We start from the raw sequence: 23,917 nt of genomic DNA on the forward strand, positions 1-23,917 counted from the left end.
CCACCTCTCAGCTGATTTCTCCTCAAACCTGAAAAAAGTGCAGGGTGAACATGAACAGCTCTCATGAAAGGAGAGTGAAGAGACAAGAGCAGAGAAACATAGTATAGCCTTGAACCATAGACAATGAATGGGATACCTGCCGTATTTTGTGGAACTTTTACATCCAGATGAGCTTTATATTACATCAGTCAAAAACATGCTCACCATCTCGTACGCTCTAGTAAGAGGATTTGGATAGTAGCCTATCTCTTCTTTTAAAATTCTAATATTCTGTCCTATTTACTATAAGTATTATATCAGATGAAGACAACAAATGTAAGGTGGAGTCGGAATAGGTGCCTCATAATATGTGAGTAAAATATAGTTTTCTTGCGGATTGTTAACCAGAAAGTCTCAGAAGTTGTCAACCACCGCCACACATTTTAATTCCAAATAAATTGTCGGTCCTTCCCTCTTAATTTAAAAGCCTTTAGTCCTTTCCTAGAATACTAGAATCATGGCTGATAAACAACAAGACCTTTGTCCCACTGCTCAGACTAAAAAAAATACCCAGATCGGCCAGATGGTGGCACTATAACAAGCAACTTTACGTTTTGAACGGTAAGATCTACAATCAATCGACTCCACCCAGTCTCTTCATTCATCGTTCCAAGTGATGCCTTCAGGTTGAGACTTCAAGATCCACTGGTGGAGAACATTATAGCCACAAGAGGTCACTGATGCCCTCTGCTGTAGAAATGCTCAACAAAGCCTGCTGAATGCTAGACTGAAGTTTCTACACTTCCTAAATATCTTTGTATAGTTGTTGTCCCTATGGTAGTGGTGTTTGTGTGTGTGTGTGTGTGTCTCCTGGGTCTTTGTTATGTTCAGCTGGAGGAATGAAGCGTATGAGAATGAGACAGTAAGCACACATCAGTCATTGTTTATGTAGGATTTGTTTTTTTTCTTGCACACTAATTCAGTTTGAGAGCACCTGCTGTTAAAAGTGGGGAAATCTAAGTTGTTGCACTGTTCCAAGTTCAATGTAAATATTTGAAGTAAATTTTACTTATATTCAAGAATGTTTATACGAAAATATGTCAGAAAGCAATCTATACTATCGGATATTTTTGGAAGTTGATTTTATGTATTCTTTTCAGTAAAACAAACTGAACAACTGAGAGTTTATATATCATAGTGCAATTAATTCACAGCTAGACGGTAGGCTGCGGCACATTTGAGGTGGGTGGGGTGGGGTCGTCGCGGGGGTGCTGTAAATGTTCCTATATCATAAAAGGGGGGCCTGACAGAAAAAGTTTGGGAACCACCGGCCTAGGATGTAGAGAAGGAGCAGCGTAAACACTGGGCCTCATTCACGAACATGTATGGACAGGTTTCATCTTAAATTTTCGCTGGTAGGCTATGACCTTTTTCTTTGGTATGAGCAAAAATCAAGAGTAATTTGAAACGTCCTTATGGTCAAATTGACTCAAGGGATTTATTCATTCTAGGATTTGTATGGTTAGAGACTGGACATTTAATTTCAAATTAGTGATCAAAATTGATATAGTCATTAAAGTAAACATGTAAAGGCTATCTGAATGCAGTTAGTTGTAGACCAATATGTCAACATGAACGTCTGTAATTTTAACAGTCGTGATTGATCTAGTAAAGTCCCATGAGCATTAAGAAATAATTTGAAGATTTTGTCTGTCTTTGCATTAACCTCAGTTAATAAAACTTGTATATCTGAATTTGAAAGGTTCTATTCAAAACCCGTCTTTGGAGGCATTTTTGCATCAGCAATGCTTGTGTATCTGCAACAGAGGCCTCAGTTAAAATGCCTTTCATGGTGTTTTCCAGGGCAGCACATCCAATTTAAGAACTATTGGCGATTACACTTTTCATGTGCTTCTTTTTTTTGGCTTGCTTCTAACCTTTGTAGTTGAAATGTCTTGTGTCGATCACTTGCTTGTAGCACCTTCCTCCATCGCTGAGCAGATGAAAATGTGTGGTTCAGTAGGTGGGAAAAGAAGATTGGGGGTTTCTTAAAATTTGTTCCAAAACACAGAGAACGAGCTGCAAAGTGAATTTGGAAAGCCAGAAATCTAGAGCATCTGACGGAGTAGCCTAATGAGTTATTGAGTTATTGGTATTGATCAAGACTATCAAACCCCCGCAGATGTACTGTGGTCATTTTCTGCTATAGGCCAGTAAAAAACTTACTGCCTCCTTAAGAAAAAATCTGTGAATGAGGCTCATTGCCTATACCGAATCAGAGGAATCCTCAAAGTCACTGGGATGAAGACACAGCTCCCCTGGGAGACGCTCAGTAACAAAGTATAGTACAAGTTTCACTTTTGTTTTCACACCGGGAGACTCTGTGGATTGAGTTCAATGCTGCTGGTCTGTACATCTCCACATGGCAGACATGACGCATGGCGCATCAGAAATCGATTTAGATCCATTTCTATACACTGACCAACTTTTTATTTTGTGCCTCTGCATGAGAAACACTGCATCTCACAGTAAAAGACGCCCTCTAGAGGTCATCTGATGAAGCGCATCATCTCAGGACGCGACAGGTGTCTGTCTGTCTGACTGCCTGACCTGAATTTGCCCCGTGTTGCCCTCAGCTGTGCCGTGGGAAAAAAGGAGTCGAACTATCCAGCAAAGTCGATTTTAGGATTAAGATACATTCCTACTAAAGTTGTGTTCAGTTAGTTACAAGAGAAATGCTTCCATTTTCATTTGTGAGGGTACCGTGCCAAAATTCAACTATCTGGTTTCCATGACCATAGGAGCCCTGTCACATTGACAACAGCAATTTGTATGTATAACTCATTGTAACATGTAAGTAGTCTAGACACAACACCAAATAAGGGAACAACAGGAAGGGAATGATGAGAAGCAAACAAATTAATTTGAAATGGAATACAGAATAACGCCCTGTGAATTACTCCAGTGTCTTGATAGAAACAATTACGTTTGTTACATGCAGACCCGGGCCAGGTCAGTTCTCACAATGCAGCTCAAGACCCAAGTCCTGGGCTTAGGTATGAGTGATAACACTGCTCTGCTGTTGCCTTTGTTGTGGGCAGCATGGCAGCTAAGCAAAATAACTTAAACTCTTTCAGTGTAACTGGCACTGAGCAGGTATACATTTGTGATAAAATGTTTGTTTTGTTTTCAAGAGACTAAAAATAATCGAAACATGCTCTTACTTCTAATGTTCATTTTTATTCATTCTCCTTACATCTTCTGTCAGATCACAGTGGCTATAGCCTTCTCACCCATGACAGTAATCACAGTGACCTAAAAGAGGAAGAGAGTGCAGGTAATGACTGGGTTCAGACAATATTTGCTAACCAAATTCTATGACTTTTCTGTGTCTGTACCATGAAATAAAGCACAATTGCTATGACCCATATTTGTCAGTACATTTTTTGTTGAATAGCTGCTTTGAATGTCCCAGGTTTTAATTTGGAAAGCTATAAACTATCATTTGAAACTTTTTAATGTTATTATTTGGTATTTTGATATTTTAGTTCTTATTCCAACCAAAGATAACCACATCTTCCAGCAGGCTTCAAAGCAAACATGAACATCTCCAAAAAACCTTTTGGATGAGTATACTTTTGCATAATTTAACTAGACAACAAAACAGTTTTCAATTTCCTGACAACATAATTTTCTCTTCCACTTGTTTTGACTAAATCCAAAAAGTAACAAATACATGTAGATTAAGAGAATCACCAGGAAATCGATGTTCTGCAGCTCCTACAGAATGCTGCTGCCAGAGTCCTCACTAACACCAAGAAAATGGAGCACATTGCACCGGTCCTCAAATCGCTGCACTGGCTTCCCGTATGTCAAAGGATAGACTTTAAAATCTTACTACTAGTCTATAAAACACTAAATGGTCTCGGGCCCAAATATATTTCTGACCTACTTGTATGTCATGAAGCACCCAGACCCCTCAGGTCATCTGGTACAGGCCTACTCAGTATTCCGAGGATCAAAACCAAGCAAGGTGAAGCAGCTTTTAGTTTCTATGCTCCCCACCTGTGGAACAGGCTTCCTGAATACCTGAATACCTGAGGTCTGCTAATACTGTCAGCTCATTTAAATCAGGGCTTAAAACATTACTGTTTACTGTGGCCTTCCAATAAATTAAATGTGTTTTTAATCTTTAACTATTTATTTGCCTGTTTTTTGTTTTTATTGTCTTTTAACTGCAATTTCAATGTACTTTTGTCTTCTTGCTTTTAATGTCCTTTAAATGCAATCTTAATGTCATCTTAATGTCCTATTTTCAATGTATTTCTATGCCTTTTGTAAAGCACTTTGAATTGCCTTGTGTCTGAATGGTGCTATATAAATAAAATTGCCTTGCCTGGCCTCCCAAAACCGCCTGGCCTTCACGCTGTGGCAAGATTAGTTTTTCCTCCTCCATCTCGTCAGTCAGGTGTACCAAGCCATCCTCCACACAGTTCACCTAAAAGTACAAACAGACACAAACGAATGCAGAGAAAAACTGTGGCAGCAAAGCGCTCACCAATAAATTTGTTTTATTCTCCACCTGCGTGTGTAGTGTATGTAGTGAGCTTGAGCAATTATAATACAGATAAATCACACTCACGCATTATGCTTGCATTTGGGCCTCTTAGCCCATAACTGATGGTGTGTGTGTGTGTGTCCCTTATTTTTATTGCAGCATAACTTTCAAGCCATTTGGTCCTACAGCAGGCCCCTATACAACCTGTATGTTGTCTGTGAAACAGTTCAACTCTTAAGTATGTGCAACACACCAGGCCAGAAATCAGGCAACTATTCCTATTTACTCATTCTCTGCATTAGTTTAAGGTATTTCAGTCAAATCCAAAGCAGGATTGAAAATATAGTGCCACTGGTTTGTAAACTGTCAAGTTGTTTATGTGTCACCACTCATCACAATGACAAAATCATGACATTATTTCCTTACTCAATCTCCTTTGTGCAGACACTGCCTTTCCAGATCAGACAGTACATGGATTGCCAGGCCTATCTTTCTCTAAAACTGCAGGCCAGCTAGCAAATCTGTTGCAAAATAATGAATGATTTAAGGGAGACTTTAAGGGTGACATTGGTGATCTCTAATTAGTCCTGTTTTGCTGTGAAATGGAAAGCAGGCTTTTTTCAGTGCCCAGGCACTGTTGCACTGATAGTCATGTCTCTCACATAGTAGCTTCTGAGATGCACTACGGGGATTTCCATGTTACAGGTGGAGGGGCAGATATCTTCATGTGTCTCCCCGGTAATGAGGTCAAGCCCAACAAGATGAACCTACAAAAACAGCAAAAGATGTGTCACTCATATTTACTAATGAAATTTGGCTCAAGGCCAAGCAAACATTGGGTGTTACTTGTTCAATGGAAAAAGCCTGCAGTCAGAAAATTAGCCTAAATTCTGCTTTCCAAAACAAGAATGAGGTGGTGTTACCTTGGCATGTCCATGCTTGCCGGTCTTTGAGGTAGACATCTCAATGATCTTGCAGGGACGTCCCTTCAGCATGACATGGCCGTTCTTTTTCAGGGCAGAGCACTGCATGAGTATGGGGTCCGAAGATCCACTGATGGATTCAGTGTTAAGCCAATCTTCCTCCATGGTTTGGTCACAGGCTGCTCTAAAATGACACACTAATGGACACAAAAGCACAAGTGTAACTGTAGCAGCCAGGAACATTATTAATAAACACTGCTTCTACTAGTGGGAGCCTATATTTTCAGGATTCAAGAACTGATACATTTTAATGAAAAAAAAAATCAATTTGTCCAAGCTGGGGTACTAATACCTGCCTCGATAGTTAGTATGCTAGTTTTGTTACTAATAAGCTGAGTTACTGTAAATATTTTCCCCCAACATGCTGCTGCTGTTTTCTTTAACACCCTGCCAAGTTAACTCCAAGCTGAAATCGTTGTCTTACTGTTTAGCTTATTTGCATTGAGTTTTCTCAACAAATTTATTTAGGTTATGATGTCTGCAACTACACCACAAAACAGCAAATATTTCTGTAGAGCAGAAATCGTGTGTTAGAAGGTGCAGTTGCTCTTACCTTGCACCAAAAAGGGAATGTCAGTTTGCATGTAAGACAAGAGCTTTTATAAGGGGGGTTAGGGAAAAGAGGACATGCCCCGGGGTTCTTGGTGACAAAGGTGGGGAGGGGTTGTGGGTGTGGATCCTAACATACATACTGTGCATTCCTGCATATTTCTATGTACACGTCTGGTGACTTCAGTCAGCCTCTGTACTGAGGACAAGTACAGGCCATTGTAGAGTCTGATGGGGCCCCAGAAAATCCCATGGGGCCTTTCTGACTGACATTCATTGACATTATGTTCCCCAGAACACATATTAAATAATCATGCATCAATCAGAAATAATTTACAGAATCTAACTCAGTGACATATCCTCAACGAGAGGATGCAATAGCAGTGTCTCTCACATTAGTAGATCTTCAAGCTGACTTTAGGAAGACCTAAGTTATGTGTGGAGGGGTACATACAGTATCTATGTTCTTCTTCTGGGTAAAGATGTCAAGCCCAAAGAGACAAACCTAGGAAAACCATTGCAAAAGTTCCAACACATGCCACACAAACATTGGGTGTCATCTTTTGAATGGGGAATGCTGTAGGTGGAGTAAGAAAATTACAGTTTACAGTCATTTTTGGAGGTGGACATATCGGCAGTGGTGCAGGAATGCTGCAGCACAACAATTGATTTCTTGCGCAATTCACTGTGTGGGAAAGGTGGCAAAGTCATCTTCAGGTCTACTGTGGTGGGTCACCGGTTGCTCTAGAGGGACACCGAGATGGACACAAGAGCACAAAACTGAGTAGAATGTGTCTTAGCCAGTTCTACCTGTATTACTTAGTACTTAGTAGTAGTCTATACTTTCAGAATTCAAGAACTGGTCATGTGTGCTACCTTTTAGTTACATCACAGACATCTGCCAATAGAAGAAGGTTCCAGATATTGCTTCCTAATTAATTACCTGTACTCAACACTACTGGAGCAACTATAAGTACCTGGAAATCAAGCAGAAAACACACTAGCAATTGTAACAACGATTAAGTTCCTCAATTAGCAAACATTTCTTTTTACAAACAATAGTTCAAGCTGTGGTAACATCAACTGGCTTGCTAAATAGCCAGTAAGCTAAGTTGCTAATAAGCTGAAATGTTGTAAATAAATCTTTTACCCATCATCACCCTCTTCTGTATATTCCTGTTATGACCCAGTGGGGTCATGTATACTGGCATGTTCTGTGGTATGTATGTGTTTTCTCTCTCTCCCTCTCTGTAGTGTAGTGTCTCTGGAGTGTGGGTAATTGTTTGCAGGTGGAGTGTTACTATTGGCTGAACCAGGTGATTGGAGGGGTGTGCCATGAATGCTGATTGGCCTGTGATGACAGCTCCGGTGATATAAGGCCGAGGACAGCTGATTCCAGGGGCTCTCTCTCTTCTTCCCTGCTTCCAACCGGCCAGACCATGTGTGATGCAACTGCTGACTTTGTAACCAAACTCCAGTATCTTGTATGCAGTTGCCGTCGTTAAAGACTCCAAGTTATTTGTAAATACCTAGTCAAGTGGCAGTTCCAGGTCTGTAGGGGTGCGTAGTCTTTTTGTTTCAGCACTGTTTTCTCCTGTTTTGGGTTTAGGGAGTTAGGTTAGTTACCTATGTTCTTTTGTTTCTTTATTTTTTTGGTAGGTAAGTTAGACCTGGGTTTTTGTACTCCTGTTTATTGTTTTGGCTATGTCCACCCTGAAGAGCAAAGAAACCGGAGAATAAATCTGCTACTTTTAGCTTTACTGGTTTTCCTTGGGAGCGGGGAAAAGTGGGGAGTCACACTCTTTTCAGTTGTGTCCAGTTCCCCTAGGCTGGGCATAACAATTCCACTTTTTGTCTTCTGCTTTGTAAAACAGGCATGTAGACTGCAAGATAATTGACAGTATCATAGGCGTGCACAATGGGGGGCAGCAAGCAAATGCCCCTGCTCTTTAGTTCCTAGGTTCCCTTTACATGACTGAAACATCGAGATAGAGTTTCAAAATGTGCATCGTTAACACTGATCACCTGAGAAGCTAAAAGATGCATATATTTTTTAGTAGTTGAATTAAATATTCAGCCCTCTTTGAGGAACTTAGGAGTCCTGTTTGACCCGAGCCTTAATTCTGAGTAACATATTAAAAAACGTGTCCAGTCATGCTTTTTCCATTGAAGGAACATCACTAAAATTAGGTCCATATACTGAATTTCAATGACACAGAGAGGATTATACATACTTTTATTTCATCTTGCCTTAACTTCTGCAATGCCCTTTTTACAGCCCTTAACCAAAAATAGGTGCGGCTCCAGTGCTCAGAATGCTGCAGCAAGGCTTTCAGACAGGACCGTATCTCCTCTATTTTAGCATCTCTTTACTGGTTGTTTGTCAGTTTTAGAATTGATTTTGAGATTTTACTGATTAATTTTAAGGCTTTGTATGGCCTTGTCCTGAGTTATCTTTCCAAACCTTTGATCCTTTAAACATTCATGGTCATTTAAGCCAAATGACCATTCAAGAGTGTAGATTTTAATGGGATTGACCGCTGCATCAATTCAAAAGCTATGTACATGCCACTGTGCAAAACTCACTGCAAATTATTATTCAAATGCAGATTTTCAAAAAATTCTCCCTGGGGAGCATCATGTGCCCAGACCCTGCCAGCTCTGGCCAAACAGGTCTTTGATGAAGGGTTGTGTGAGAAAGCCACCTGACAGACTAAAGATGACAGATGAAGCTTGGAATGCCAAATTTGCATTTAAGGAGACCTCCTTAAATGCAAATTAAAAGCTTCATTTGGTTTTTGCACAGTTTGTCTAGATTCGTCTGCAAACACTGACCGATTGTATGATGACTTTTTTTCCACAATGTCTGAATGATGTGTCTTATTATTTTAAACATATTTTATTGTTTCAAGCGGCTTCCATGCTATACTTGATTGTCATGAACGTTTTGCATGAATGTGATAAAACAGTCATTATTTCACATGTGCAATTGAAGATGGGAGCTGAAGTAGAGCTGGGAACTTTCACCTCATGTTCAAGGTTTTTTCAAATAAGGGAATTTGTGTGGATATCTACCTATGTAATTTTCTAACATAAAAATGAATAAGACCTTTGTATAAATGAGATTCCTTGACTACAATGACCCTACCCATTCTCTTCTTTCAGGTCTAACCCATTTCCAGTGATGTACCATTCATATCCTCAAGGAGAGGGTGCAATAGCAGTGTCTCTCACATTGGTAGATCTTCAAGCCAGCTGTCAGTGGGAAGACCTAAGTTATACTGGATTTCAACGATACAGAGAGGATTATAAATACTTTTATTTCATCTTGCCTTGACTTCTTCAATGCCCTGTTTACATCTCTTAACCAAAAAGAAGATAGAACGGCTCCAGTGCTCAGAATGCTGCAGTAAGGCTTTCAGCTAAAACTAAGAGACAGGATCATATCTCCTCTGTTTTAGCGTCTCTTTATTGGTTGCCTCTTTGTTTTAGAATTGATTTTAAGATTTTACTGATTACTTTAAAGGCTTTGTATGGCCTTGTCCCGAGTTATCTTTCCAAACATTTGATCCCTTATGAGCCTGCGCACAGCCTGAGATTCTCAGGCAGGGCCCTTCTCACTATTCCTGTGTCCAGTTTTATAGGCCAAGGGTGACTGGGCTTTTGCTGCCAGGGCTCCTAGGCTTTGGAACAGCCTGCCTGAGGAACTCAGGCTGATAAATTCAAATTCAAGACGTTGAAGGTACATGGCAGGTGCCTTAGTCAACTGAGGACAGTCCAAAGCTTTCCCTTTAGTGAATTTTGCTCCTGCCCTGCCCCTGAGTCTGTGCACGCCATTGGACAGTATGATCAGTTTGTTCTTATATCTATTCACTAGTAATGACCAAACTGACAAAATTTTCCTTCAAGTTCAAGGTCCAATCTGTAATCCAAATGTAAACCAAGGGAGCGTCCCACAGCCAAAACATGGGATACATTATTTTATTGACAAAATGTTTGACTGAGCTCCAAGTATTGAATAACTATGCTGTTGGTTTAAGTTTGAAATGTTTGCAAGTATATGAGATTTTTTCTGTGAGAGTGTTGCTATGTGTTTTAAAATATAAAAAGGGCGGGCATTGGTCAGTAGATGGCAGTGGAGCATCACATTTGATAGTTGATTGAGATAGATGATTTTGGAATCTCTTCTTGAACACAGGAACAAATTTGATGAAACAATGTAATTTTTTTAAAACTCATACTTTAATATGATTTTGTGTATAGTCAGCTTCCAGCATCACCTACCCCTATCTATCTATCTATCTATCTATCTATCTATCATTAATATGCCATTTTCAATGAAAATTAAATTAAATTCCCTTGCAAACAGACAAAATAATTTGTATGGATGGCAGAACACCGAAAAAAATGGGTTGCATTACCAATTGATAATTTCAAAATGAAGGCAAGGTAGTGTTTCAAATATGAAAGGCAGGTGATATGAGTAGTGTAAAATCATGTTGTACCTGATAGAAATATCAACTGGTTGAAGATATACTGTAATGTTCTACAAATGTTCTGGCAAAAAAAAAAAAGAATACAGACGCTACATCAAGCTCACCACCGGGTTGGTTTATTAGAGAACCATGCATAGGCTGTGGCCAAAACAGGAAGTTGTGTGTCGCAACTCATAGAACTCACTCTGCAGCACCCATATGAGAGACCCTGCACCACAGGGTGCATACCTATACCTAACTGATGACGGTTCAACCCTCAACCACAGGACCACAGGGGCATCCTGGCACCAACATACAGTGTGTACCTGTGATTTGCAGCCCAAGAATGATTGATGAGCTTTTCTGTCTCTGACATGTATGAATGATAAATCTAACATGCACATGAGCAGACACAAATAGGAACAAGTAACAGTAACAATCCGGTCCTCAGGTTGCTACACTTCTGTAAGTTAAAGCTGCATGTTGGCGGCCCCAAATGGCAGCAACAGGTAAATGTTTGAATTATTTGATTTCAGTACCCAGAAATCATGTAAGGTGACGTCTGTAAACACAGCACGCTCATGTTTACCAACCTAGCTGGTGATTGCGTTATACCAAAGGAAACCAAAGGGATGAGAAAGTCAAATGATTTATCATTGGTCAGTCCAGCTTTCTCTTGACAGTTGTTTATGAGACAGTTTTGTATTTTACACTCAAGTTTCAATTCATCACTTCTTGTGCGTGGAGGATTTCCTGCCAGTCACCGTACCCAACACCAGAAATAAATTTGGGAAGTTAAGGTGAATCTACGGCCTCCCAGTCCACAGGGATGGGACTGTCCTCTCTGTTGCAGCCCCACTTCCTGATTTAAGCTGAAAGTTGGGTGTATTTATACAAAAAAGTTTGTCTAGTGCAGCTTTAATGGACATTGATGAGTTAAGTGCCACAATGCAAAATCATAGTTACAGTCTCTCTCTATAACTGATACGACTAGTGGTTTTCAGTAGTAGTATTGGGTAGTCTATTGTGTGTGTCTAGTGTGTGTTTTTGGAGTGACATGGGCTTGAGCCTGTTTGGCAGCTCCACATTAGAGTCTACACTTGGTCCTGAGTGGATGAGGAGTGTATTCTCTCTCTTTCTCTTTCTCTCTCTCACACACACACACACACACACACACACACGCACATGCACACTACAACTTTGAACTCCAAAAAATGAGCACTGCAAACTTTCAAATCTCTCCCAGTTGGAGACCCCGCCTCTCTACCTCCACTGTAATACCTTAGGACTTGCTCTTTAATCAAATCTAACTTACAGTAGATTAAACTCTATATCCACAGCACTCCCCAGGTTACTTACACACTATCTCTCCTCTCGCTCTCTCACACACCCCATTGAACAGGGCACGTGGAAACGCCCATCCCTGCAGACTCCCAGACCCATAGGGGCCTCTTCACAGCCGTTAGAGAGAAACCCCCGATGCTTCTTTCGTCCCAGAATGTTTTAAAGGGATCGACCGAACCCTTTCAAGACCCGGTGTTAAGACTGAAGCAGGGATTGTGGAGGGGATTGGAGGAGGTTTTCCAGGCCGTTCCTTGGCGCTCCAAACCTTGTTTATCCAGACGGTGAAGCCACTGGAATCCTGGCTGATGTTTTGATGAGATGAAACGGTTGGGAATGATTTAAGAATAGTTAGAGGGTCAGGGTATTGGAAAGAGGGCTTCTATTGTGTGTCAAGGATACGCACTTACTCACACAGACACACACAGAGACACACACACACACACACACACACACACACACACACATTAGCTCTGGGGTAGGGCAAAGCGTAGTAGAGGGTCATTATGTAACAGCAGGACTAATGTCTCAAAACAGCATGAGATGGGGAGAAAGGGGAGATCAAAGCATTAGTGTGTTTATGTGTCTTATAAAATGTACGTGTGTTATGACACTATATGATTGTGTGTGTGTGTGTGTGTGTGTGTGTGTGTGTGTGTGTGTGTGTGTGTGTGTGTGTGTGTGAGACGGAGGTCAGAGGAAACAGAGCTACATTCATGTTTCGCCAACTGTTTCCTACTGTTCCAACGTGTTCTGGATTAAGGTTGCGTTGTTCTCGGTTCGCTCACACGCAGTCCAACAGAATCCAATTGGACTTCAGTGATATCACCATTCTCAACAGACCTTGTCCAGTGTTGAAAAGATTAAAAAAGAAGCCTGCAGGTATAGCATGTAGTACAGCACCTAATTTAGTTAGTAAAGTACTTCAAACAGGGATGTAGTGGAGGGTAAACCCACACTGGTCAGTTTGTCTACCCTTCCTTTTTGTGGACTGGAGCCTACCCACTAATTTGATATAATTCTTTACATTACGGTAAGTGGTACAAGACTAATGTAGGTTACATGAAAAAGGGTCTATTTAAAAGTGCTACGTCTAGCATTTTGACATCAATAAATGATTACCGCATTCAGTTTGAGACATAAATATAATTACCGTAAACAAATAAGACCATTACCAAGAAGATTGTCAGCCTTTACCGGCATCTACACTACATTTTACATTGTGTGCCACCGGGTCAGATTGTGCTTTACGGCACAAAACAGGAAGAGGGCGCTGCTCTTCTGCCGCAAACAAAGCTAAAGCTTTCAGAGTTCTGCAACTACACCACAAAACAGCAAATATTTACTCAGAGCTGAAATGGAAAGAGCAAAATGCCTACACAAAAATCACTTCCAACATGTTTATCTTGAGTAAAATGAAGGAGAAAACCTTCGACCAAAGAAGCAAAGATTCTCCATGCGTCTTGAATTTTGAAAAACGCTAGCGCTAATGATACCACTAGTGTGAGATAGAGGCTGCTAATCGTTTCTTCCATGGTCTCATTTGTGTACGGCAGGGGTCTCAAACTGCAGCTCCTGCAGGTTTTTGTTGGTTTTGCTGATAGTTAATGAGCCACACCTGGTGACACCGGCCCTCGGCAAACTGGAGTTTGAGAAATGGTAATTATTACACCAAGATATCACAACTAATTTGACAATGATATACTGATGTTTAACACAACACGTAGCACCGTTAAGAAAACAATTATTGTTTATCCATCATTTTAATTACCATCACATCACTTATTGATGATGCTTTGTCTTTGTCATATTGAGTAATGTCTCTGTGATTTGGCTACGCCAGAGAGTGTGTGTTTGTGTGCATGCATGTGTGAGTGTGTGTTATCAGCCTCTCCTAACCTTGAACTGGAAGTCAGTGTGACTTATTCACATGGGAGTCATTCTCTGCTCTTTGCTTCACTGACTCATGAACCAGAGACCCTGACAGCCACTCACCCATATACTGAGGGTGTGTGTGTGTGCGCGCGTGTGTGTGCATGTGCATGTTTTTGTATCTACATGAGTGTGAGGTTATCTGTACGTTTTCTTTGTGTGTGTTTGTGTGTCTTGTCTGTGCACATGTTAAAAGTGTGTGTCTGTATGTTTGTGCGTTTCTGTGCATGTGTGCCTACTCTATGCGTCATACGTGTGTGTGTGTGTGTGTGTGTGTGTGTGTGTGTGTGGGGGGGTGTTCAGAGTGTTTTTCAAGATCTGTGGCGTTATTGAATCCAGATTTTGTAGTTGAAGATGGAGAGAAAGAGCACTTGATCTCAGCCTTTAAAAGGATTTGAGGGACTGATGGAGGAGAGAAGGAGGTGTTTTGTCCTCCTTTCATGTGCTCACTCCCACTGAGAGAAGAGCAGTAGGGAAGGATTCTGTATGTGTGTGTGTGTGCACAACTTTGTTGTCTTTGTGTGTGTACAAGATGATGGTAGACAGCAGGGAAGGAGTATGTGTGGTGTACATAAGTGTGTTCATGTGTATTTGTGTGTGTGTGTGTGTGTGTGTGTGTGTGTACGAGATGAGTGTTGAAAGCAAATCGAGCAAGCATTACGGACGGCAACGTGAAGGAGGCAGCCAAGTCCAACCCCTTAAGTTTTCATGACGTGCAGGTTCAACAGCAAACCAAAACATTCACAATATGATGTTATGGCATGATAAAAATTCAGATTAAAACAGCTTTGGAAGCTGTTTGAACTGATATCAGACAGATATTTAGGTCTCGTCTCCACAGAACGATACCAGTAGCAGCTATGGGCGACTGCAGACATCTTCTCAACTTTCATTTTTGGACTATACAGTATATTTACAGAGTCTTTCATCTTTGGTGTAGGCCGTCGTATCAACATCTATTCAATGTCAAAATGTTTGCTGGGAAGTGTGGGGAAGTTGTGTGTGTGTGTGTGTGTGTCTGTATGTGTGTCTGTGTGAGTGTGTCTTTGTATGTGTGCATTTGTGCGAGACTGTGACTCAAACCAGAAGGGCAAGGGAGTGGTGTGTCTTTAGAAAAAGAGTTATGCTAACAGATGTGTTCATTTGAGAACTGGGCTCACAGCATGTACTTTCTATTTTAGCTGACACCCTTCTGTACGCTCACATCACTGCTGGGAAGACCTTCTGTCTGTGTGTAACACCGTTCCTGGGAAGGGTTAGTGACTCAGTGAGTGGGCAAACAACTCCAGACCAGACTGGTTTTCTCTGTTTAGAGACAGTTTGATAGAACATTCAATGTGCACATGTGGGCTACCAATGTACTGCAAAAACTGACAAACCTATTTAATCTTGTATCCAGATTTATCAAGCTTGAAATTGTCTTGGAGAAAGTTTCTTGTTTAAAGATTTTCAGCATTGTTTTATGATGATTTCTTGAAAGAAGTCATTTTGGCATGTATCAAGTGAAATGTATTGAAACCAGCAAGATTATCTGCCAGTGCAGTGAGATAATTGACTAAAATTTCATTAAATAAGCTTGGTAGGTCTGGAATAAAATCACTTGACAACTTGTCATTTTTTTTGCAGTGTGCAAGCTGTTGGCTACGGAGCCCGGGAGTGGCCATCGGGAGAAAAATTATTTATGTCGTGGCCACGATTTACTGTAACGTGCGCACGATATGCAATTCGAGCTCTTGTTTTTTCTTTTTCGTGCTCACAAGATACAATTCGTTCCCTCGATCTGGTTAAAATGAGCCCTCGTTTTGGTTTATTTGTGCGCACGAGATACAATTTGTTCCCACGAATTGTTAAAGCGTGCCCTCAAAATAGTGATATCGTGCTCTCGATATATAATACGTGCGCTCTTCACGAGCTTATAAAGAGTCAGTGCACATATTGGTGATTATGTTTAAATGTGGCGCTGTCCTGGGTGTGTTGCAGCCACCGGATTGTTTTTATATGGCCTGAAGGTTGAGTGGCTAAATATGTTGCAATATTTGGGGGATTTGCCTATTCAGTGTAAACAGACAATGAATATTAAATCGTGGACTTTTTTCCTCTCCCAATGGCCACTCCCAGGCTCTGTAATTGGCAGAGTGAAACACAGAGGTAGGATTTCCTCCTATTTCTATGCTTGTGAGGAAATTTAGACCCCCCCCCCCACACACACACACAAAAGATACTGTATGGTAAGATGACGTCCTATGATCTCTTGAACAGCTGTTTTAAACACACACACAGACACACACACACACATTCCCTGACCTGGTGGAGCCAAAGATATGATAATATGAAACTTTATGATATCCGTGGGGAAATTGGGTCATTGCAGCAACAAAAAATTAATAAGATACAGCATCGAGAAATAGAATATAAACAGCTGGGGTTATATGCAGCCAACAATTTCAACACGTTAAGTAGACTGTATGAGAGGGAAGTATGGATTACTTACATGTATGGATTTACTTACTGTTGTTACGTACAAATGTCACTTACAGTATCATTTGCTTACTTAAATCTGGATTACTAAAAATGAAATATGGGATATTTATAGAAATATAAACATGTGTAAACAGACATAAACAGATAAAAATAGGCTACAAATATAAAAATAACATGAAATACTGGAGACATTATGAAAAGTATCAGTATGTACGCTTTATGGAACAATGAGAAGGATATGGGAAACTGAAGGAAACAGATATGTGAGTTTACAGCCACTTACATAATGTGCAAATGTACAGACCTTTACCTTACAGTAACAGTGTCTGTCTACAAACTTCTGTCCATCTGTATGAATGGAGGCGCTCAGTCCTCAGGCTGTCGTCCCTGTTGTTTCTGCTCCCCTTTGTCACAGGTATGAGTTTCCTCGTGTGTATGTGTGTGGGTATTTGTGTGTGTGCGTGTCCAACAATGTGTGTGTTTGTGTGTGTGTGTGTGTGTGTTTGTAAAAGGAGTGAGTAGTACTTGGAATGTTGAAAGGCTGTGTCCAACATCTGGAGGTTGACTCCAGCAGGGTGGAGTGTGTGTGTGTGTGTGTGTGTGTGTATGTGTGTTGGGTGTGTGTGTGTGTGTGTGTGTGTGTGTGTGTGTGTGTGTGTGTGGGGGGGGGGGGGGGGGGGGGGGGGGGTGGCACACCCTAAAGAAGAGCTGATCGGGTTGGGGGGAGTCGTTATTCAAACCAGATGAGTGGTAACTTCTGGCAGTTTAGGGATAAAAACCAGTACTCCTTGCACTTTATCCTGCATTCCCTTCCATTTATACAACTTTTCTACCTGAAATTCATCAGTCAATATTTCAAAACCACAGATGATTCAATCCTCAGCAACATGACTATTTTGTAAGTAAAGACTAAGAAGAGATAAGACCCCTCTGAAATTTCTGATCTGCTATAAAATGCTCTTGTATTTTAGTTGGGGGAGTCATCTCATACATTTTTTCTTGGTAAGAATTTATCTTTGAAGATACTACACTAGTATTCTCAGTCATTTGAGGTCACCCACCAGAAACAGGCCTGAGACCCATTTTGATCCCAACCACACTGACCAACAGGGACAGACTGTTTGAATTCCTGCACTGGCTGGGAAAATGTGCCAGTTGCATAAAAATAGACCCAGTCTTAGGCTTAAATATGACTTATGCATAAGGATTGTTTCTCTAGGAAAGGTCAGGGTTATAGTTGTTCCACTACTTTTTGATTGTTGCAGATCTCTAATGGGCCGTTTCTGCCTCTAAAGACTCTCTCTCTTCTTAAGGCTCTTTCCAAAAAACAAAGATTTTCCTACAAGATGGCAACTTGTATGAAATAGCTACAGTATGTAAACTTACCACACTGACAGTTAGGCCTACTCAGGGATGTGGTTATGTTCCTACCTCAAAATAAATCAGTCTTCATATTAATGCCTATTAATTAGACTAGTCCAGTGATTCTCAACTTTTTCATATCAAGGACCCCTAATTTAGTCCACATTAGAGCCACAGACCCCCATTTGATGAGATTTTTGTCTCTTGGACCCAAATCTGAGAATATTTTTATTAGATATGATTTTGTCCAGAATTCCATGACTACTTGTAGGTAGAGAGAAACTATGATCAAAACAGTCATTCTTCTACATTCTCTAATTGTGTTACCTTAAATTAAGTAATGGTGAAGTTTAACAATTCATCAGTTTGCTGGGGACCCCCTGGAACCCCCTCAAGGACTCCATGTTGAGAACCACTGGACTAGTCTAACCTGAGAATGTCTTAAACTCAGTTTGTGCAAACTGCTGCCAATGCTGCCAATGCTCCCTTATATTTATTTATCTCACGACATTTCAAGTCTAGCAAATGATGTCACTGACTGAAATTATAAATTGACCACAGGTGGTGATTGTGACCAATACCTGATGAAAAACGTTGTAAGATAAATATGTGGGAGCATTGGTAGCAGTGTGCAGAATTCTCTTTCTTAAATACTTCAGCTACTACACTCCAGCACCTGCTAAAAAATGTAAAATAATAATAAAATAATAATAATACAACAATAATAATAATAATAAACTTTATTTATATAGCACTTTTCTTAACAATGTTACAAAGCGCTTCACAAAAAGATAAAATACAATAAAACAGTAGATCTTTGTTAGTTAGTAGATCTTTGATATAATTAGGCGCCTGGTCATGTAAAGCCTTGAAGGTCAGCAGTAAAAATTTTAAAATCAATGCGAAAATGAACGGGAAGCCAATGCAGGGAGGCCAGAATTTTGAACCAATTGAAGGCGAAAGAGGGAAGCCTGAGTATGTATGGGATGTGTGTATGACTATCTTCTCTCCTACACTCCTTCTCGTCACTGTGCAAGTGCTGAAGTTCATGTGATTGTACACATGATGTACAATGCGCATTGAATGCAAGATTGTCCAAAAAGTGCTTGGGTAATGATGGTGACCGTAGTACATTTTACAGACAGACACTAACAGAATTTACTTTAAACCCTCACAAATGCCTGTTGTTTTGGTAGAAGAGTGACTCAAGATATAAATTGTCATCGTCATTAGTTTTTTCCATCATGATGATGGAGTGAAGCAGATGAGGCTGAAGGGAGGTTATGGGAGTGGTGGAGGAATGCAGAAGCAATGCTATCAGATTAATAAACAGGTGTCTCTCTGCTCTCCTCCCACTCTTACCAATGTCCAGGACATAGCTGGACCCGCAAGACCGCTGACCGTGTTACATAACCGGAAACCACCGGAAAGAAACACTGTGTATGTGTGCGTTTGTGTGTATGTGAGAGAGAGAGAGAGAGGGAGAGAGAGAGAGAGAGAGAGATCGTGGTGCAGGAGTGGGTGCAGGGTTGTCTCGTGGTCAGACAGATTGTCCCATAAACTGACGGTCTCAGCTTTGATTCCCACAACAGCCAGAGAGAACCAGAGAGAAAGCTAGAAAAACGAAATGAATAGAGAAAAGAATTCATACGGAAACATTGTTGGCAGCGATGAGAAAAGCAATGGCTGACGTGGAGAGAGATTAGATTAAGGATGTATTTTCATGTTTGTTTTATCCAGAAATAAAGTGGTTTTCGGTGACCTGAAAACAGTCTCAAGCCCAGCCTGTGTGTGTGTCTGCGTATGTGAGTGTGTGTGTGTGTTTCCACCCCAAATATCAACTGTTCTCAGTACCCTGAAAACAATCCAAGGCCAACCTCAGTGTGTGAGAGAGCTGTTTACCAGTGTGTCTTATTATTTTGATTAGATCCTATTTTTCTGCCCGCTGTTTGTCAAATAGCTCATTCATGTTTTGTCTCGTCTCTGAAGAGAATGCAGTGAGAATTTTTGCACAATGCTGACATGGTGGAACTATCTCAATTCACAGAACAGAAACAGCAGTGACTAAGGCTGTACAGTCACCCACTCTAAATAATCAGCAGCCTAGAAGAACCCAGCTCTCACGGCTATTGACTTTAATTACAAAACTAATCGCTTTGATGACGAGGCAGTCTTCAAATTACTCAAAACTAACTTCATGATACTGCACACACAGAAGGAGATATGCACACAGTGGTCCTGCCAACATTCACACAGACACAGATACTGTACACACACACACACACACACACACACACACACACACACACACACACACACACACATAAAAATCAGATCCGGTCTCTTACATAACGCACTGTGTGTGGTATTAGGGAATATTTATCTGCCGGCACTAGTTTAGACTGCTTAGACTGAATATTGTATGTAGTGGTATGTAGTTGTATGTATTGGTGTGTGTGTGTGTGTGTGCGTGTGTGCGTGTGTGCGTGTGTGCGTGTATGTTGGCCTACTTGTATTACTACAAATGTGAGGACCAGTTTTACCTCTGGATATAAGACATGAGCAGTTTTTGAAGAAGTGTGCACAGATTTGATGATCCTCACTCAAGAAAATTGCCATTTTAAGTTGGGGTTTGGGGTTAGAATAGGGTTAGTGTGTATGTGTGTGTGTGTGTGTGTGTGTGTGTGTGTGTGTGTGTGTGTGTGTGTGGGAGAGTGTGTGCACGTGCGCGCAAAACTGCTAATATACATGTGTGTGTGAGTGAGTGAGTGAGTGAATGAGTGTGTAATATGGTACATATGTTCTGTGGTTCTGTGTGTTTGTAGAGCCAGACTGGGAGCGGTTATGAAAACAACGTTACCCAGAGTACAGTTCTCCTGGATCACAGGTTACACCCCCAGGGGGTTGTGGGATAGGCTGGGCCACTGTAGGGAGCGGATAGACCTGACAGTGACTCCCAGAGAGTCAGTGTGTGTGTGTGTGTGTGTGTGTGTGATTGATTGACCCCGAAAATAGCGGGAAGAGGAGGCTGACGTCAGTGACTTCATAGTAAAGCGGAACAAGCTGTTTTTAACCTGATGCTATAATTGTGTCTGACGTTCCATCGATTTCATTTGTGTGTGTGTGTGTGTGTGTGTGTGTGTGTGTGTGTGTGTAGCCATAACCAGGGCCATATGTAATAGAAGGGAATTACAGGATGCATCCCTAGACAATGCTGTAGTTGAAAATGTTTCAAATGAGACGAGAACCAGTTTATGAATCTTGACTCAGAAACTATTGTATTCACTCTTAGGGCTTTTTAATTATCTAGCTATTTCATTCAAGTGTGCCATATACAGATATTTGAAACCACATTCAAATTGATTGTGGAAAAATGTGTATGCATTGCTCACACCCTAAACCTAGAGTGTGGGGGATGTAGGCTGAGTGTCGATTTTAGTGCATGTGAGGGTGTTGGGTGAAGATTTCCTGGTTTTAGGGCTATTTATTATAAAATGGTGGGCATGTATGCAGTTGTGTCTCTTTACAACAGGTGGTGCTACAGTGTCTGTGAAGTGGGCATGGATCACCATGTGCGCAGCACACCAACAAACATAACAACCGCCCATCTGTTAATATTTTAAAGGAGAGTAGGCAGTCCCCTCGCCTAGACTTTCTTTGTTACAGGAACAGTAGCAGCAATGTGATACAGGATGAGAACAGATTTGGATTTCATTTAAAATTGAGATGTCCACCATTTGAAGTGACATCCACTTAAAGATTGGTAGCACAAAATGAAAACAAATTCTGGTACTTTTTAAAAGATAGCAGGGAACTTAGGTCCTTGTTGATAAAATGACAGTTCAGCAGACTGGATTCTCCATTTAGTTTCTTCATTTCTGGATGCCCACTTATCCTCCTCAGGTCATATAATGGCTGAAGACGAAAAGTAAAAGAAAAGAAAAGAAAATAGAGATAACTTGTAGCATTAAAATGGTCAGTACAAGCTGGAACAAAGAGGGAATGTGAGGTACAAAGCATGACATGTGACTCTATTCAATTGTAACAGAAGAGTCAAGGATAAGTGATTGGGTCTTGAAAGACTGAAGACATGACTGTGATTCTAAAGGTAAAAGGTAAATGTTACTCTTCCACATGGCGAGACTGCTCAAGTATCCATTACTAATGCTTTTTGCGGTACAACAGCCAAATGCCGTTTTCATAGGAAGCCGTTGAAATATGCTTCATTCACTACTTACTATCAATCTTTCCCCTATGCCATGCTTTTCTTTTCCACCTCCTGTCTCAGTTCTCTCTTTCATCATCATACACGGTGCTCATAATCCCTTTTTTCGTTTTGTCGCTATCTTGTGAAATCCCTTAAACTTTGTCTTATTGTCTTCTCTCATGCTCTCAATTTCTTTCATGTTCTCTCTCTCTCTCTCTCTCTCTCTCTCTCTCTCACTCTCTCTCTCTGTGTCAAACCTTCTAGTAATAATACTTCACATCTGGGATGCACCTGTTAGGGTATAGATTCATTTTCCCATGGGATTCCAGTCCCTGTGGAGCTGAAAACCCCATCATCCTACTAGTGAACCGCTTTGAACACATGTAATGAGTCTAACTGTTAGCCAGCATGAGCTACAACAGCCAGACTTTATTGTCCCAAATGGGAAAATTGGGTGCAGTAACGGATACACACATTACATACTCATAACGGACAAGATGTACAGATAACATATGAACACATTAAGACACACATGAAGTGCAGCAAACCACCAAGGAAGTGGAGAGTCTGTTACAATTAAGCAGGTTTACAGTACGTGGAATAAATTGTTGTAACTCCCAATTTTGCCAATCTTTATAATATCTTTAATTAATAAGTCATTAACAAATCCTTAATAGCTGTGAACAAATCATCAGTTCATATTTATTTCAGAACTTACACATGTTAGTAAATTATGACTTATACATTATGTCTTTATTCATATTTATAAATGATGGGCAGAGATCTCCAGTAGTTTTATGTTTGATGTGGTTTGATGTGGATTTGTTTACAGCTGTTAAGGATTTGTTAAGGACTTATTAATGAAAGTTATTTTAGTGTTACCAAATTCTCCAACCCAGTTGGGTTTATAAAACCTTTTCAAAACCAGTTAGATAAACTCGAAAACGCATGGAGATCAAGCTAAAAACAAGCTGCTCTTCTTAGTTCCTGAAAAGTTGATATTTTGGAGATACTGTACAAGGTTTTCACCTGACAACAGCGAAATGAGAACTTGAGTCTGTTTGATTCAGTTTGTAGCAGGGCTGTAGTCAAGATCACCATAATCAAGTCCAAGTCAAGTCCAAGACCAGGTCCAAAGCACCACCATAGCACCACCAAGAAATTAACTGAAGTTTGACATACAAATTACAGCTACTCCTTCGCTATACTTTTGAATACAGCTTGTTTCTCCAGTTGATCTAGTCAGACGGCGCCCCCAGTTACCATAGCACCCTCGTCCCTCGCAGTATAAAGTTATTAACTATGCGCTGGTCTAAGGTCAGATCCACTCTACACTTCTGCTTATTTGTTGTCAGTTCATTGTCAATGTCTTGCTGTTTCTGTCCTCAGATCAGTAGTAGAACCTAGTGATGCCACTTAAGCTAGTGATGTCACTCACTCGCACTCACGCGAGATTTATTTACTATACAGAACGTGGAGGATGATATTCGAACTTCAACTTTTCAAGCTCCTCGTAGTAGTGCTAGTGGGAATACTGGGTGAGTGATGATTATAATTATTTTGTGGTGGATACCCAGATGTATTAATCTGTGGATACCCCATAGTCCTTTTGTTTCCTGCAAATCCTAAAATATTACATTTATTGCTGTTGAGCCTACTGGTTTTGCTTGTACTTCTAAGCGGTGATTCTGTTGATTTTTGTTTTAAATTCAGTAGTTTTTAATTTTGGTATTGAGGCATGGTCAGAGTATGATTTCGTCAACTCCTGGTAAAGCCTTGCATCTGTTGTTTGCCTTATTTGACTTTAATAATGGTGTATCTTTTGGCACTGCCTGTCTATGTGATGCTAATAACAGTGGACATTGTAGGTTAGTGTCGCGTTTTTCGGTTGAAAAGCACACAACGCTGATTGCAGGATTGGTGCGTACCTGGTGATTCATGTTGTGCGCTGTGGGTCGGAAGCTATATTGGGTTTGTTTTTTTATGCTCTGGTGTAGCCCGGGTTGTCCTCGATGCTGTTGACGCTGTCACAGTTCACTTCTATATTAGA

The 23,917-nt window shown here is 40.7% G+C and overlaps 1 protein-coding gene across 1 annotated transcript; it reads right to left on the reverse strand.

Moving 5' to 3' along the window:
* Positions 1-3,243: 3,243 nt before the first annotated feature.
* Positions 3,244-5,625, reverse strand: LOC139647048 (eukaryotic translation initiation factor 5A-2-like). Its single transcript, XM_071522867.1, has 4 exons — positions 5,461-5,625; positions 5,200-5,304; positions 4,376-4,477; positions 3,244-3,294 (listed from the first exon to the last, which is right to left on the reverse strand). Exons 1-4 carry the CDS (start codon positions 5,623-5,625, stop codon positions 3,244-3,246), a joined length of 423 nt encoding a protein of 140 aa, XP_071378968.1.
* Positions 5,626-23,917: the final 18,292 nt, after the last annotated feature.

Source organism: Centroberyx affinis, unplaced genomic scaffold (genome assembly GCF_046629955.1).
Source record: "Centroberyx affinis isolate AG114_WGS23_722 - 3 ecotype Tasmania unplaced genomic scaffold, CSIRO-AGI_Caff_v1 ptg001037l_1, whole genome shotgun sequence".
NCBI classification, from domain to species: domain Eukaryota; kingdom Metazoa; phylum Chordata; class Actinopteri; order Beryciformes; family Berycidae; genus Centroberyx; species Centroberyx affinis.

Excerpts from the sequence above, each read along its gene's own strand:
- LOC139647048 (XM_071522867.1), bottom strand. The coding sequence starts at position 5,625 with ATGGAGGAAGATTGGCTTAACACTGAATCCATCAGTGGATCTTCGGAC. Across the intron at positions 5,305-5,460 it reads GCAAGCATGGACATGCCAAG|GTTCATCTTGTTGGGCTTGA; the intron begins GTAACACCACCT and ends CTGTTTTTGTAG. Across the intron at positions 4,478-5,199 it reads TGCATCTCAGAAGCTACTAT|GTGAACTGTGTGGAGGATGG; the intron begins GTGAGAGACATG and ends TTGTACTTTTAG.